General features: G+C 38.5%; 1 protein-coding gene across 4 annotated transcripts in view; it reads left to right on the top strand.

Moving 5' to 3' along the window:
• The window catches only part of CHID1 (chitinase domain containing 1), a 136,459-nt gene that overhangs the window by 82,791 nt on the left and 37,605 nt on the right, over positions 1 to 16,063 (top strand). Inside the window, exon 11 of one of the 4 annotated variants that reach the window (XM_049820756.1) lies at positions 15,843 to 15,873. The exons of the other annotated variants lie outside the window; for them this stretch is intronic. Coding sequence (XP_049676713.1) covers positions 15,843 to 15,858 — 16 coding nt within the window. The 3' untranslated portion in view covers positions 15,859 to 15,873. Of the gene's footprint in view, positions 1 to 15,842; positions 15,874 to 16,063 lie in introns of those variants that run through there. 4 annotated transcript variants of the gene reach the window in all.

Raw genomic sequence — 16,063 nt, 5'->3', positions numbered from 1 at the left:
TCCTTAACTTTAGACTAAACATTACTTAGCAACAACTGAAAAGATCAGTGTGTTATCAACATTCTTCTCATACCTAACTCAAAACCACAGCACCATACCACCTAGTAGGAAGACAATTAACTCTATCCCAGCTGAAACCAGGACACACTCACACAGAGTATCCTGTGGCATTATGTGAGCAGTGTTTTTTTCCCAGGGTTGACATGATTATATATATTGTTCTGAATGTGTTCATTTGCAGACATGTGCTGCATTTCAGAGTGAAATTTTCTAAAGCTCCTTGAGATTTAGTGTTGAATGACATTATCGCTAATACAGTTTTAAGGACTTTAAGTCTCCAAAGTCTTTAACTGTAAACACCTGCTGGTGCTCTACTCCTGTATTTTTGGCACTGAAGAGATACTTTTGAAGTTGATGTGCTTTTCTGTTGGATTTTAGAGGTTTAGGTTTTTTTCCTTTTTTCATATGAAACAAACTAATGTACCACTCATTAATACATAACTTGTTTCTTAAATTGCAATGAGTATTCTCACAAGGGGCCGTGTCTACTAGTGATACACTTAAAAAGATGCAGTAAATGTCTGGGTTCCTTAATGCATTCTCTAAAAAAAAAAAATTTGCCAGTTTTCTACTGCTTCATCTTCAGGGAGTTAGGTCTCCATTACACACAGTATATTTTGTTAAGAGGCCAACTGAAAATGAAGGGAAGTTGTTCCTGACCTCTCTGCTCAGTCACAGTTCAGCTTTAATTTTATATTCTTTCAGCTCCAGATAGCTTGAACTCCTAGATCTAGCACAGATGGCAACACATGCTGATGAGATTTGCCATGACCTCTGGATATCATGGGACCACATAATTTTTTTTCTCCTTCTAGCACCTCTTTCTCTTAGTGGCACTTTGTTGCAGCTAGGAAGGTTCTTTAACTGATGATAGTGAAACAATGAGCAGTGTAATTTGGTGAAGGTATAGGTTGCTGATCATACATTGTATCAGCTGTTATTAATTTCCATGTGAGCTTTCTGCTTTACATGTGAGTGGGCATCACAACCCCTTATATAACGAATATTTTGAAAGGTTTGAGAAAGAACAGTTGTCCTTTGGAAATATCTTTTTAGTTTAAACAATTGTCAGATCAAAATTTTCTTTACATACATACTCTCCTAAGTATTAGGCAAGCCTAGAACATATTGATTGTAGAATCATAGAATCATTTAGGTTGGAAAAGACCTTCAAGATCATCAAGTCCAACCATCATCCATGCCCACTAAACCATGTTATGGAGTACCCCGTCTATGTGCTTTTTGAATACCTCCAGGGCTGGTGACTCAACCACTTCCCTCGGCAGCCTATTCCAATGTCTGACAACCCTCTCAGTAAAATTTTTTTTCCTAATATCTAACCTAAATCTCCCTTGCTGCAACTTGAGGCCATTTCTTCTCATCCTATCTCCAGCCACCTGACAGAAGAGAACATCACCCACCTCACTACAACCCCCCTTCAGGCAGTTGTAGACAGCGATAAGGTCTCCCCTCAGCCTCCTCTTCTCTAGACTAAACAGCCCCACCTCCCTCAGCCGCTCCTCATAAGACTTGTGCTCCAGGCCCCTCACCAACTCGGTTGCCCTCCTCTGGACACGCTCCAGCAACTTAATGTCTTTCCTGTAGTGAGAGGCCCAAAACTGAACACAGTACTCGAGGTGCAGCCTCATCAGTGCCGTATACAGGGGAACAATCACCTCCCTGCTCCTGCTGGCCAGACTATTTCTGATGCAAGCCCAGATGCCATTGGCTTTCTTGGCCACCTGGGCACACTGCTGGCTCATATTCAGGTGGCTGTCAACCAGCAGCCCCAGGTCTTTTTCTGCTGGGCAGCTTTCCAGCCACTCTTCCCCAAGCCTGTAGCACTGTATGGGGTTTTTGTGACCCAAGTGCAGGACCTGGCACTTGGCCTTGTTGAACTTCCTACGAGTGGCCTCAGCCCATCGATCCAGCCTGTCCAGATCTCTCTGTAGAGCCTTCCTACCCTCAAGCAGATCGACCCTGCCTCCCAACTTGGTGTTGTCTGCAAGCTTGCTGAGGGTGCACTCAATCCCCTCGTCCAAATCATTGATAAAGATATTAAACAGAACAGGGCCCAGCACCGAGCCCTGAGGAATACCACTTGTGACCAGCTGCCAACTGGATTTCACCCCATTCACCACAACCCTCTGGGCTCATCCATCCAGCTAGTTTTTCACCCAGCAAAGAATACACTTGTCCAAGCTATGAGACACCAGCTTCTCAAGGAGTATGCCATGAGAGACCGTGTCAAAGGCCTTGCTGAAGTCAAGGTAGATAACATCCACAGCCTTTCCCTCATCTACTGGGTGGGTCACCTGGTCATAGAAGGAGATCAGGTTGGTCAAGCAGGACCTGCCTTTCACAAACCCATGCTGACTGGGCCCAGTCCCCTGCTTGTCCTGGACTTGCCATGTTAGCACGCTAAAGACAAACAGTTCCATAATCTTCCCCAGTACTGAGGTCAGGCTGACAGGCCCGTAGTTCCCCAGATCCTCCCTCCAACCCTTCTTGTAAATGGGAGTCACACTGGCAAGCCTCCAGTCCTCTGGGACCTCCCCCATTGACCAGGATTGCAGATAGATGATGGAGAGTGGCTTGGCAAGCACCTCCGCCAGTTCCCTCTACTCTTGGATGGATCCCATTGGGTCCCGTAGATTCGTGAGTGTCCAGATGGTGTAGTAGGTCACTAACTATTTCCTCCTGGATTGAGAGGGGTATGTTCTGCTCTTCATCCTCACCTTCCAGCTCAGGGGGCGGAGTACCCTGAGAATAACTGGTCTCTCTATTAAAGACTGAGGCAAAGAAGGCATTAAGTACCTCAGCCTTTTCCTCATCTCTGGTTGGCTACGTTCCCTTCTGTATCCGTTAAAGGATAGATATTCTCCTTGGGATTCTTGTTACTGTTAATATATTTGTAAAAACATTTTTTGTTGTCCCTTACAATAGTGGCCAGATTTAGTTCTAGCTGAGCTTTTGCCTTTCTAATTTTCTCTCTGTATGATCTAACAAGATCCCTGTATTCCTCCCAAGTTGCCCTCCCTGATGTTAAAAGGTGTGACATTTAAGTTAGTTGCACAGCACACTTTAAGTGACTGTATGACTAATCTCATCCATGCTAGTGAATCCATATATGCTATTGAACATTGGAAGCTCTTAATACCAGAGAAAAGAGGTTTCCTAAGGGAAGCTTCACAATACTTGACTTTCTACCTGAAGTAACAGTAAGCACTCTCTTGAAGATGTCTTTGTCAGGACTTGTGTGTTAGCTGCTTTTCTGTTTCCATTTCTGGTCTTACTGAGTGATTCTGCTAAACTTAGTCTTGCTTCCTTCACCTGCAGGAGAACTTGCTTTTAAAGTAAGTGTTGGGTAATCTACTTGTGTACAAACTGTGATTGCTTAGCAGGCCCTTGCAATGGTTTTTGTTTAGCTGAAAGTTGAAGACTACTTCCTAGTTGTTTACTGCCCTTTAGATCTTTGCTTTCCAAATTTGGCAAAATAATTCTTGCAACTTTGGAGTATTAAGATGTCCAGAATTTCCAACAGTGATGGTTACTGGATGATTGATTCATAACTTGGCAATTGTTGCTAATCCAGTGGTTCCATATAGGTTCTGAATAGCTCTTTTACTAAGCCAAATCCGTATATGCATACAGTAACTATCTCAGGAACTAGGTCACATGCAGTGTTTATAAATGGATGCCGATCAGCTGTATGTCCTTTACAGCCACTAACCAGCAAATACATTATTGTGTATTTTTAGAGCTAAGTCAAGTCTAGCCTTCCAGTGGCTGCCAGCAATCTCATTTTCAATTACTTTTACATTCAATGCTCATTCTTCATAATAGGAGCTCATGTAAGCTTTCCATTTTTGTCTCATTCTAGCTGTGGCATATGCATAACTTTTAATGCTATCTAATAGCAGCGAAATTGCAAATACACACCACAGGGCATTTTCTTACTGAGATTTGCTAATGTCTGCAATTCATAAAGACCTCAGTGGTGAAACTGACTGTTCCTCTCCTGTCATTCAGCCCTGCATGGTGAATTGGTATTCAGAAGCTTGTAGCTAATTACACTGGATAATAAGTATACTTCCTTTAACAGTGGCTATTAGCAGAGAGTGTACTAGGCATTTTATGTGTTCTTTCAAGATGATGCAATTTTGGAAGTGGTATCGAGGGCAAGGTGGGTCAACATTTCTTAAATGATGTTAAGCATCACCTTGAGTGGTGCCAAGGAGCCAGTACTAGGTCGAGGGGCATAATCCTTGTGTTGGACCGACAGAAGCATAACTGTCTTAAATCAAGAGAGTATTTCAAGATGCAAGAGGTATTATTAAGGCATAGTATTTTAACTTCTGTAAAATGAGAATTAGCTTACCTTTGGTTAATAACTGGTTTACAGGAGACAGCAAGTGCTTGTATCTGAATCACTGCCTTGAATAACACCGGCCACAAAATTTTATGTAGGCTTTGTATGCGTTAGGACATTTTGACTTTCATTGTTCGTGTGTCTGATGCTTGTTAGGTATTCAAAGCGTTTTACATGGTCACACAGTGGTTTTTGTAAGTCAACCCTTGTAACTTAATGTGTTCATAAAAAGAGTCAGGAGACAACTACCCGTTGCTTTATAATCTAAGGGTGATGCTTACCACCAACAAAGAATGCATGTGTACTACATCCCTGTAGTTGCTGTGCTCTATCAGTATTCTCAGTGCCCTCTTGGCTGCCTTGGCAATGATTGCGCAATGCACTGATGCTTGACTACTTCTCACCAGCATCCTCATCTCTTCTGCTTCTGGGTGTTTTCTTTTTAAATCATGGGCTTTAAGTGCCTTTTTTTCTTTCTTTTTCCTCTTTTTTTTTGTTTTGTTTCCCCTTTCAAATTTCATAGATACAATGAAAGATGTAGCAGTTATCTTGGGGCTGAGGACAAGTGGCAGAACATGAATGCCTAGGATTCTTAAGCAGTCTTCCTCTCTTAGGAAATACAAGCTGGGTACAGGGATGATGGATGGTAGAATGATATGTACTCTATTAACCATGCATGAGCGTGCTGTACTGATGATGCTGAAGCACAATGTTGAAGGGCTGAGGAAAAGGACAGAGGTGTACACCATCATTCACAGCCATTCTTAAAAGTTGACTGCTCTACACTTAATTTGAACTGTTACAGTGTTCAGTTGCAGCATCAGTGCAGGGTAGTGCATACAGCTTTGTTCTTTTTTTAACGCTTCTGTTGGAGTGCTGTGACCTTGCTGTATTTCAGCTATATGCAGAGCTTTTGTAATCTTGGGTCAAGTTAGTGTTCCACTTTCTCTAGTTCGGTGAGCAAGAGACAGTCACAGTCACTCTTACTAAGCAGAAGATTGTAGTTAAATTCTTTATGATGTTTCTTCAGCAAATTTGACTTCTTCCATCATACAGGTTTCCTGTACAACACCTCTGTTGTCCACCTTCATTTGTACCAAATACTGTCACAATCAGTGAGTCTCAACAAGCAAAGAATATAGAGAAGGAAACCTCATATCTGGTAATATAAGAAATACAAGCTCAGGGAGGGAGTGTTTCATGAGTGACAATCCACTCTTACATTATTAACCCAAGCTGACTGTTGTGAATTCTTAGTGATTTACCCTTTTTTTTTTTTAACCAGATGTTCCTTAATTGCCTTATGTATTGTATTACCCTGTAATGGAACGTTTTTACAGCCCATGCTGCTGGTGGCAAAGTTTAGTTGTTGTTTTTTTCTTCTTAATGGAAAATTGCTTCATAAAATGACTGATTTCCTTGGCAAAAGATATTCTTGAATTGTTTATTATATATGTACGAGATGAGAACCTTGTATATATTTTGTACTTGAAATATTGCATACAATCAGTGCAAAGACAGAATTTGTAAAAGAGGTAAGTTGAATGCTGTGACAGCAAATGTCTACTTCAGGTGTGACTGGGACTTTTCAGGTACTGAATACATTTTTATGATAATATATGTAATTTTGCCAGGTAGTAGAGTAGGTTTTTTTCAACTGTTACATGATATTTCAGTGTGCTTATTTTAGAATTCATGTGAGTCCCCCCATTCTTGTTTCAGTTAAAAATATTTAATGAAATGACCCATCTTGTACCAATTAGATACTATTGCATGGAAAATATGCTTGTATAGCAGTCTGCTAAATTATGAAAATGTAAGCCATTAACTTGCAAATTTATTGAGGGAAGTATCTTCTAGACTTCAGTGTAATGCATCAACCTTTTGATTTTAAGCCAGAGAAATAACAGTTCCCTGTCTCGTTCTCCACACAGAGCTAAAAAATAACGGTATGGGCAGGAATAACTTCATTGCTTTTCTCCTTAGTTGCCATTGAAAAAGGCCGTATGAAGTTATGGGTAAAATATACTTTATTTTTTTTCTGTTCTGTGACAGCTGTAAAATTTTCCCTGAAGTGTGTATCCAGCTGGAGATTTTTCATTATTTGCATGCAAATGAATGGTCAAAAAAAGGAAAGGTTGGCTGGCAAGTAAAATAATTCCAAGGCAGTAATGCTTAAGGGACAAGGGGAAAAGGATGTTTATTAAGAATGCATGCACCAAATTCATCTACTTTCTGGGATTTAGAAGATAAATCCTTTTGAACAATGCATGAAGGGGTGCACTTGAGCACTTTAAGTGGGACAGGCAACTATGCAGTATCTTTGAGTAGAAAATAAGATAAAGACGATGCTACTTTTATAGATTTTGATGTCTGCTTTTTCAGGAAGCTCAAGGGGCTGCAGTACTGTTACAGTGAGTGTGTGCATGTATTTATATATATTCTGCCAACATCATTTCTGTACTTATATTAGTAATACATGTTTCTTGCCCTGACTTTAAGGACTCTACTGATTAGCGTTTTAATGAATTCAGTGAGAAACTGGACTCTGCTCATGATTCTCTTATTGACTTGTGTAGCCTTTGGCAAATTGCCTAATATTTCTGTTTCTAGTATTTGAAAAATGTTGGTACTTATTTTTGTATAGTGCTTCTGGGGTGAGCTTGCTTTAGAGTGAAAAGTTGCTGGATAAATTCATGTTTGTTTCTATATATGAAAACCATCAGTCTAGGTTTTCTTCCATATTTAGTTCCTCAGGCAGATGCTCAATTCAGTAATATCTTCTTTCTGGTACAGTTTGCCAAATTATTTTCAGGGGACTGATTGTGGTATTGAAAGTAGAGAGGAGGTAGAAGGCAGGGAATTGCATATTTTTTTCACATACTCATACTTTGCCCCCCAGTAGAGCAGAATTTAGCTCCAAATACAGTGGTGCTTCTGTTTTCTAGCAGAATGTCCAGACAGGCATGTGGTAATGGAAGGAAAAGGTGGTGTGTTATGACTGCAGAAACACACTGGGAAATACATCGGCTTGAAAGTAAGAGAATACCATTTTTCAAGGAGGATTTTAAATGAAATATTAAAATAATGGCCTTTGATTTTTATTTTGAGTAAAATTTGGTCTTCATGCCTAATCAGCATTCATGGAAAGCAACTGACTTATTTGCTAGAAAAGATGCTAATCGTTTTATCTACATGAGAAAAACAATGGATGAAATAGCTCTGAAACCCTCAGTTTTCCATGCTTTCTGAACACTAAATACCTGGATAAAGGCATGCTGGGTTTTTACATCATGAAAGTTAGTGGGTCTGTAGTAGCAATAATGCAAGTACTTAAGTTTTGAATTTGGTTTCACTAGAGGCATACGGAACAGTAAAAAATAGTCTTACTTGAGAGTATTTTCCTTGGCTATTTCATTAAAAAATTACCAATCCAAAAATGTATAATGTACATAAATTGAGAATGTGAATGAGAGATCAGAGTAGTTCCCAGCACAGCACCATGCCAGTAATATTTTAATGTTATGGACTACTGATGGATGCATATGCGCAAGATAGATATACTCAGTCCCCTTTTTGCAAGTAAACATAATACTGATTTTGTGTGTGTGTGTGTGATCTTGTAAAAGAAAAACTACAAAATTCTATCCAATATATGATGAAAGGAGTGGGTAGGTTTAACAGAGCTTAATCAGAATTATCAAAAAGAAAGTATTATGTATAGAAAGTTATTTATAATCAAATAAGATAACACTTGCATAGGTTACATGTTGAAGAAAGATTTAAATGGGTATAGTGAGAATAATGTCCTACAAATTTGAGTCTATAATAAGAAGTGTGGGACCACAGTGCTTTTCTACAAATTCCACACATGTCTTATCAGCAGCTGTCTGTGGGCTCACCAGGCTCTTCATTCTTATGAGTGCTTGTAAAGACAGGCTCTGATGTAACAGGGTATTTGCAGAAATACAAACACACAAGGCATGGTGCAGTTCAGAATTCAGACTCGTACATTTGTGTGTACATGTAAGTGCCCACATGTGATCTGTCTTTAATAAGCGAAGCCTAGAGGTACACAGCCACTGGAGGACTGCTAGTGAGATCAGTAGTCCTCTGTCCTGCTGCCTGCCTTCTCAGCAGGCTGTCATAGGGCAGCCATGGTGCCAGCATGCAAGTATATGTGGCTCTTCATCTCTTTAAAGCTGCCATCTGCCCATGAACCAAATTCCTTCACAATGTGCTATGACGATCAACTACTGTATGTTAGCAAAAATTAATAAACCACTAATAACTAAAACTAGTGAAGAAAGGCAATAATGCTCAATGAAACATTTATTTAAACAGTGAGAAGATCAAATAGTAAGTAGGAGACACACTCAGACAACATACATCACTCACACATGACTTGTTGCATTTAAGTGCTGTGTATAGCCCATGCTATGGCTACACCAGAGATGTTCCACTCCCATGTACCTTCCATGACAGTTGACTGCAGGAGGGCACCCATCTTGGCTGAGATAACTGGTGAGGGTGGGGTCATGCTGATCACTCAGCATATAAAATTACTTCAACCTCGGTCCAGCAACAAGGGTGAGACTCCAGTGCTTCTTTCCTTGGGGTTTTGCGGGTGTCTCCCTTAAGGTTGTGTTTCTGCACGTAAGTTGTGCCTACTGGTGGCTGTTCCTGTGGGGTTTTTTTGAAGAATCTTGGCCAAAATAACACAAAAAGTTTACCTAGATAAAGCAATTAATCTGTCCATATGTCATCGAGGTTTTTTTACTGTACATTTTGATGCCCTTTGATAAGAGGACATTTTTGATCTTTTTGCAAAAAATAAAACTGTACATAGCAGATACAGACAGGAGGGGTCACCTCATCTAGCAGCAAAATAAATTGTCAAATTTCTCTCAATCAGCTGTTCCCATCAAAACCAGCAACTGTTTCAAAGAAAAGATTGCATTCTCTCTGTTTTGTTTTTTTTTAGTATACAAATCTCATTGCATTCAGATAATTAAAATGCCGTAACAGTTTTAACATTTCATTGCCTAATTAACAGCAATAAGGGCCACACTAAATCAGGATGAATCTGTAATTTCAGCACTAATCACACAAGTGTGAGTGTCAGCATCATAATGAGATGCACAAATCTGGAGGTAATGAGGCTGTGGCTGTGTGGGAAATTAAAGCAAGTGCTGGCACAAATTGTACAGCAAGGTTTATTCCCATTTTATTAATTATATGCTCACACAGGGAATTGTAACAAACTCAAATAACTTTAATTTGTGAAATTCATGCTCCAGCTATGAACTTGACACCTGAGCATGAAGTTGGGTTCCCTATCTCTCCCTCAGTGCAAAAATGAAAACCAAAACCCCCAATGCCCTGAGATGTTTGTTTAGATGAGAAGACTCTAACATTCTAGCAAAGCTGAGGGCAGCACTGCTGCACAATGATCGTTTAGTGGTGATGGTACTGTCCTACTATGTAGGACATCAAGACTTTCTAAGGTAGAAAGGGGTTTTAGTAACGTGGAAGTTAATAGCATGACAAAAACCCCACATTTGGGGCACAGATAATGACTGATATGAGCTAATTTCATCTCTTACCCAGTGTACTAAGCCTCTTTGATTGATGAACTGAAAAATACCGGCTTGACTGTTTCCGGTTAAATGAAAGTATTGTTTTGCATTCTAACAAAAACTGTTGCAGTGCTACAGACTAAAAAATACTGATTCAAACTTGTTGATACGTATGAGGTTTTTTGGTTTTATCAACAGATCATGTGAGTTCGCCTGTGTTTTAGATCAAGGTGATTAAATGATTTGTGCTGATTCTATCCTGAGGCTGTATAATAAACTTCTGGGTAATTTGGAGGTTTATATAGTGTCTCAATTAACTTTTTGAAACATACACACATTTTATGTTGATAGCCAAAGATGACAGTGATGTTTCTCACACTGTAATCTTTTATATTTAGTTAATATTCATCACCCAAATATCATACCTTAAACTTTGGTTCTAAATGCTACTAGACTGGTACATGGAGAATTTTCTGTAACATGCTCACAGAATCACTATTCATTGTATCTATATTCAGGTTTTGTATTGCATTAACACTTCTAACCAAATTGTTGATACCAAATCTACTGTCATCCCCAAAAGGATTGTTTACAGGGGGTTGAATGAATTGTATTTCCTGGGCTCTGTTTGTCATGATGTTGCAAAGTTGTAAAGGTGTCAGTGAGGGTAATGATTATCTTCAGAAGCATGATAAAGCATTTTACAGGAAGAACACTGACAATACCACAGTGGGTAACAATTTATTCTCTTTCACTGGATAAAGGTTGGTACTAGCACGTAACTCTTTTGTATCAGGAGTTAATACCTAAAAAAGTTATTCCATAATCCATGGATTCTTCCACTTCTCTAGTCATATTGAATGCAGTGTTACTTTTTGTACCAGCCAGCAGTACTATATTCATTAAACTTGAGAGAGAGATGCTATTTCCAGTTTCAGATAGTCACCAGGGAGAACTTCTGTATATTACCTCATAATGGGTCAAGTTCTTGGTAAAAGACTGTCTGAACAGTCATCTTGTGTGTGAAACAGCTATATATTGTTTTAGATGAGAACTATCTTTCAGTCAATCACAACAAAATCTTGATGCATTTGATTGCTTCTTTGCTTCGTACTGGCTTGTGGTTTTGCTACAGTTTCCAATCTTGTTAGGTCTTTTAGTACTCTGCATTAAAGGAAAATGGTAGCCTTTTAAAACATACAATGGTACAAAAAGTTGCTTCTCCAGCTGGGTTTTCTTAATCAGCCCAGCTGGACTTTGTACTCTGCAGATAGTCTGTGTCATTAGCCAACATGTGGGGTTTATCAAGGTACAACTGAAAACATAGTAATGATTGCCAGCATAAACCCAGTACTCACATCTTCATATGGTATTAACAGATGCCATTAGAAGAGGTTCAGTATGGTCTTTCATAAGAATTGCTGACTGCTACTTTAGGAGAAATTTTTCTCTGCTTAGTTTCCTATTTGGCAAAACTTGCTCTTAAGAAATTTGACTTAAAAGTTGAAGTTTGACAAAACCATGATTCTGACACATACCATAACGCTGGCTGTTCTGTCTCAAGATGCCATCTGTCAGGATCCTTGTTTTTAGGTTTCTGTGCCCTGGTAGAAGATACTGGAAATCACAAAGCTGTCAGAGTTTTTGCTCTAAAAGGGCAGGTGATAGACTGCAGTATAACCCACACAGTCAGTGGCTGCATGCTCTGCTCTGAGCTTACCCATAGTCTTTGGTGCATAGCAGATGCGTCCTCTTGACTCTGTCATAGAAGAAAAACTTTCAATGGAAGTTACGTCTTTTTCTCAATTTTTGTTCTCCTTCAGATTTCCCCACAAAGCAATTAGACATTTTCTAAATTCAGCCTTTTCCCATAGCTGTACATCTTCTGTCACCTTTCTTTGGCTTTACGAATGCTCTGTTGACCATTATATTGCTTCAGAATTTATTATTTGCATCCCAGTACTGATTGCTATGATCAGGTGCCGAGACTCAGATTTTTTTTTTAAAGCTTTGCATATCTGTGAATATCCAGAAGGCTTGGAAACAAAGCACAAGGGGAAAGGAAACTTCAGGATAAGTTTTATCTTAATATTTATATTGATTTAAATATATACTGATTTAAATATATACTGATTCAAATTCTCTTACGCAACGTATTTTTTTCAGTTATTTTGGTTGGATAGAACAGAGGGTGTTGATTGGCTGGTATATCCCAAAAGCTGTCAAAAAGTGTCCCATGACGGTTCCATGCACATGCACAGGATGAATTACGTCTAACCACCATCACAGCTCCTGAGAGCTTCAAGAGTTTCTGTTTATCTCAAACGTGGAACTGAGATCCAGGAATATGAATTCTCTCAAATGTGAGAGGCAGAACTGTAGACAATATTCTCTTCCCAGGTTCTGATACATTGCATCTATGCAGAATTAGTATTGTAAGGATGTTCGTAAATTTGTACACTGCACTGGTGGAATTCTAGGAAATGATCAGAAAACAAGTGGGAGTATAGGAGGGTCTGGAGTAGAAGCAGCAGCTCAGCACTGAGAAATGAATCTGTTTTTTTATCTGCAGCTCATAGGTGGCAGTGCTAATCATATATCTAATTATTACATCTTTTCTTCCTCTTTCCTTGTCCTTCTATGTAAGTAGGCTTAAAAGATGCCTTTTTGAAGGGTAGGAAATATTGGAAGACTATTAAAAATTGAATACTTACATTTATTGGTAGAGATGATCTGAAGTCATATGTGTAAGACTATAAAGCAGTAATATGAATTGAAGTTGACCTAGTTTTTTATTACGTGATAAGCTCATACTGGCTTAAAGCACTCAGGGTTTTGTACCATAAACTATTATTCTGAAATGTGACTATACTGTTGAACTGTGGTTAAAATTCTTTGTTACTTCATTCATTATTCAGAAGACTCTAGCCTTAATAGTAGCTTAAGATACATGTAATGGATCTGCAATGCATTAATTCACTTTCAGCATTGATCAATGTTTAATGTGTAGTTAGCAAGCAGATTTAACAATCTGCTAGGACAATACTTTCTGTTGCATAACTATTGTGCTTATATCTCACCAACTCCAGGGCAGAGAGAGGCCACAAGAGAAAGATTGTCATAACTGCACTGTTGTTGTTCCACAAGCAAAGATAATGTGCTGCTGGATTTCAGAGTGTAATATTTGTGCGTTGTATTAATATCAAGTTGGTTCTGGAAGGCAAAGTAAAATGGAATATGCTATGTATAACACTGGCTTTAGAATTTGAAAGTCAGGAATGCATAGTTGTGCTGCATAAGGGACAGACAGTTTTAAAATGAACCTTAGATGATCTATAAGAATAAGTGAAATTAGATCCCTTTTGTGTGTGTGTGCGCATATATTTTGTTGTCTTACAACACCCTTCAGCAGCAGGATAATTGGAAGGTCCAGAGAGACTTGTTGCTAGAAACACCCCCCTCTCTTTATTCAGTTTGCACACTTATAAATAAATAAATTCACATGCATAACAAGCTGTTCTCAGCTGTTCTAATACTGCTCTTCACTCAGAGCCTTTGAGGAGTACTATAGACCTAGTATATAAACCTACTTTAGAGCAGTGCTTGAGGGCTTCATCTGTTCAGGCATATAGTGTTTGAATATCTACAGAAGGAATAGATGAATGAATGAATAAATAAACACTGTATGCATTTGCTTCTTAGGAATTTCTGCAAGTAGAACCCTGTTTCAGAGGAATACTTGGCCTGTGCTCTCACTGGTGAAAGCCTGGGCACTGCTGTCCAGAATGCATATTGATAAAATAGCTGTACTTGGTTAGTGTAGGTTTGAAACCCTGAAATATATACCGTATTCAACAGATTCTAACAAGCAAAGTCTTGATGATATTCCTTATGTCACATTGACTTTCTGGGTTGCTCTGAGAACATTGGAAGAGTTGTCAGTCTCATACGGACATCTGCAGTACAGCATGGCAGTCGGGCTGTTCATATGCAACAGTTAAGAGCTGTTTTAGTGAGCAAAATTACACTCTTGATGTATTTAAACACAATTTTCATATTACAAGCAATTAGAATAAATTGTTTATGGAGAAAATGAAAATTTTCTGCGTGCCAAACATGATAATTTTATCACTTGAAATAGAATTCAAATAAAATGACATCATATCTACAAATAATTGTGAAATATTATCATTCTTATAATTGCAGCTGGCCAAATGTTTGGTTGCTAGATGTTTTTCAGTGCAAATACTTGCTTAGCCATGTGAGATTGTGAAACAGCTGCAATAAAGGCTTGAACAAAGATGCTGTAGTAATCTCTAGTCAGCCCATCAGAGTGCTGACGTTCTGAGTCACTACTTAGGAAACCAAGACACTTGAAAGGCTTTTCATTTTTTAATTTTCCATGTGTTTTAAAAAGATTCTTCAGACTGAAGCTGTAACCTAATCTAGTGTTTCTCATAGGAGCTGTTAAGAGGTAAAAACTGCTGCATTATCACAGAGTACAAAACTGCTATAAGAGTCTCCTGTAAAAGGAATACCAGACGGGTGGTGTTCAGGAGTAGATGCTACTGTATACATGGGAAGAATCACAAGCATCACTGACAGCAGCAGCTGTAGCAATTAGCCAATTAAGCAGTTTTTATTGATGATCTACGATAGCTAATAAACTTTTAACAAGCTATAAAACACCCCATGGATCAATCTTGCTATTAACAGGCTGGATCATAACCAATACTTATTAATTCTAACTAACATTATTGTTTGGAAATGGAAGGAGTAAGTGGACTGTATGCCAAATGTAAGAGTGGAGACATCATTCCAAATAAATTCTGGTAGTTTAGGGAATATTTATAGTCTACTTAAGGAGATAAAGCAATCTCTTTGAAAAGCAGGGTTTGGGGGCATCTTTTTAGCTTTCCATGTCATTAAGCCAACAATGAGGCTTCCAGCCATGGAGTTACAGTACAATCACAGAAAAGCTGATAAAGAAAACCAGGCAGGTTTTGGGGGATACGGTGGTGTTTTCTATAGTTCCATGTGACACAAAACCATCTTTAGGGGAAACACTGTTCAAAAATACAGGGCTTAAGTAACTTTAGTAACTACTTGTCTGGTACTGTATTTTTATCTGATTGGCTGAACGTGATTTTTCTCAACCAAAATGGTTATTTGATGTTGCACACTGGCATTTTGGTTTTTTAAGGATAATTAAATAGAAGGCTAATATGGAGATATTTAATGATTAAGAAGTTGTAAAAAGTAAAATGTTGTCAGATAAGATACTGCTTAAAAGCTTGAAATACCCTATGTGGTAAAGAACTCAAGAAATATTTAATCAGTCTTACTGCTAAAGGCTAAATTCAGTGGGATTCCTAGAATTTCAAGTGGGTGACTGATATAAGATGTAACTGTGAATTCTTGGGAGGTTCTTGCCAAATTTCCAGTGTCAACGTTAATAGTTTGCATTTTTGAATTTCTGATGTCACATTTACTTGTGGTCAGTCCAGCACTGTTATTTCAGTGATAACATTACTGAAATGTCAGTTCAGCTGAAAATTCAGATTTTTTTCATGAAAATTGCTGTGATCCATGTGTGTGCATGTATGTACATCCAGTTCTGCACTTAAAGATGGAAAATAATTTTGCTTAATTTATGTCCTCTTTTTAGCTCTACGCATGAAAGGCACTTACCTCAGTGTAACATAAAGCCCATACATTAAGAGTTCAAACATGAAATTCTTGCACAAAAATGTAGGCTTCATATGTACTGTACAATGTCTCTAATACAGAGTTGTTTCATGTCCTGGAGGGTTTTTCTTTACCTTCCTCAGTGGCACAGCATTCTAATGGAAATTTTCTGCACCTAAAGTAACTGATCTCAGAGTATTTTTGTAAGTATTTGCTTGAATGCTTTGTAAATATTTGTTACAGTCTGCAAATGTTTGGAGTTGGCACTAAAAATATTTGTAGGTATAGCTACCAGAGAAATCACTCCCAGTGTAAAGTATGTGAAAGACAGTGTTACTCAAAAAAACCCCTCACTTACCAGATG

This window comes from Accipiter gentilis, chromosome 17 (assembly GCF_929443795.1).
Source record: "Accipiter gentilis chromosome 17, bAccGen1.1, whole genome shotgun sequence".
NCBI lineage: Eukaryota > Metazoa > Chordata > Aves > Accipitriformes > Accipitridae > Astur > Astur gentilis.
This window is presented reverse-complemented; position numbering and strand designations above follow the sequence as displayed.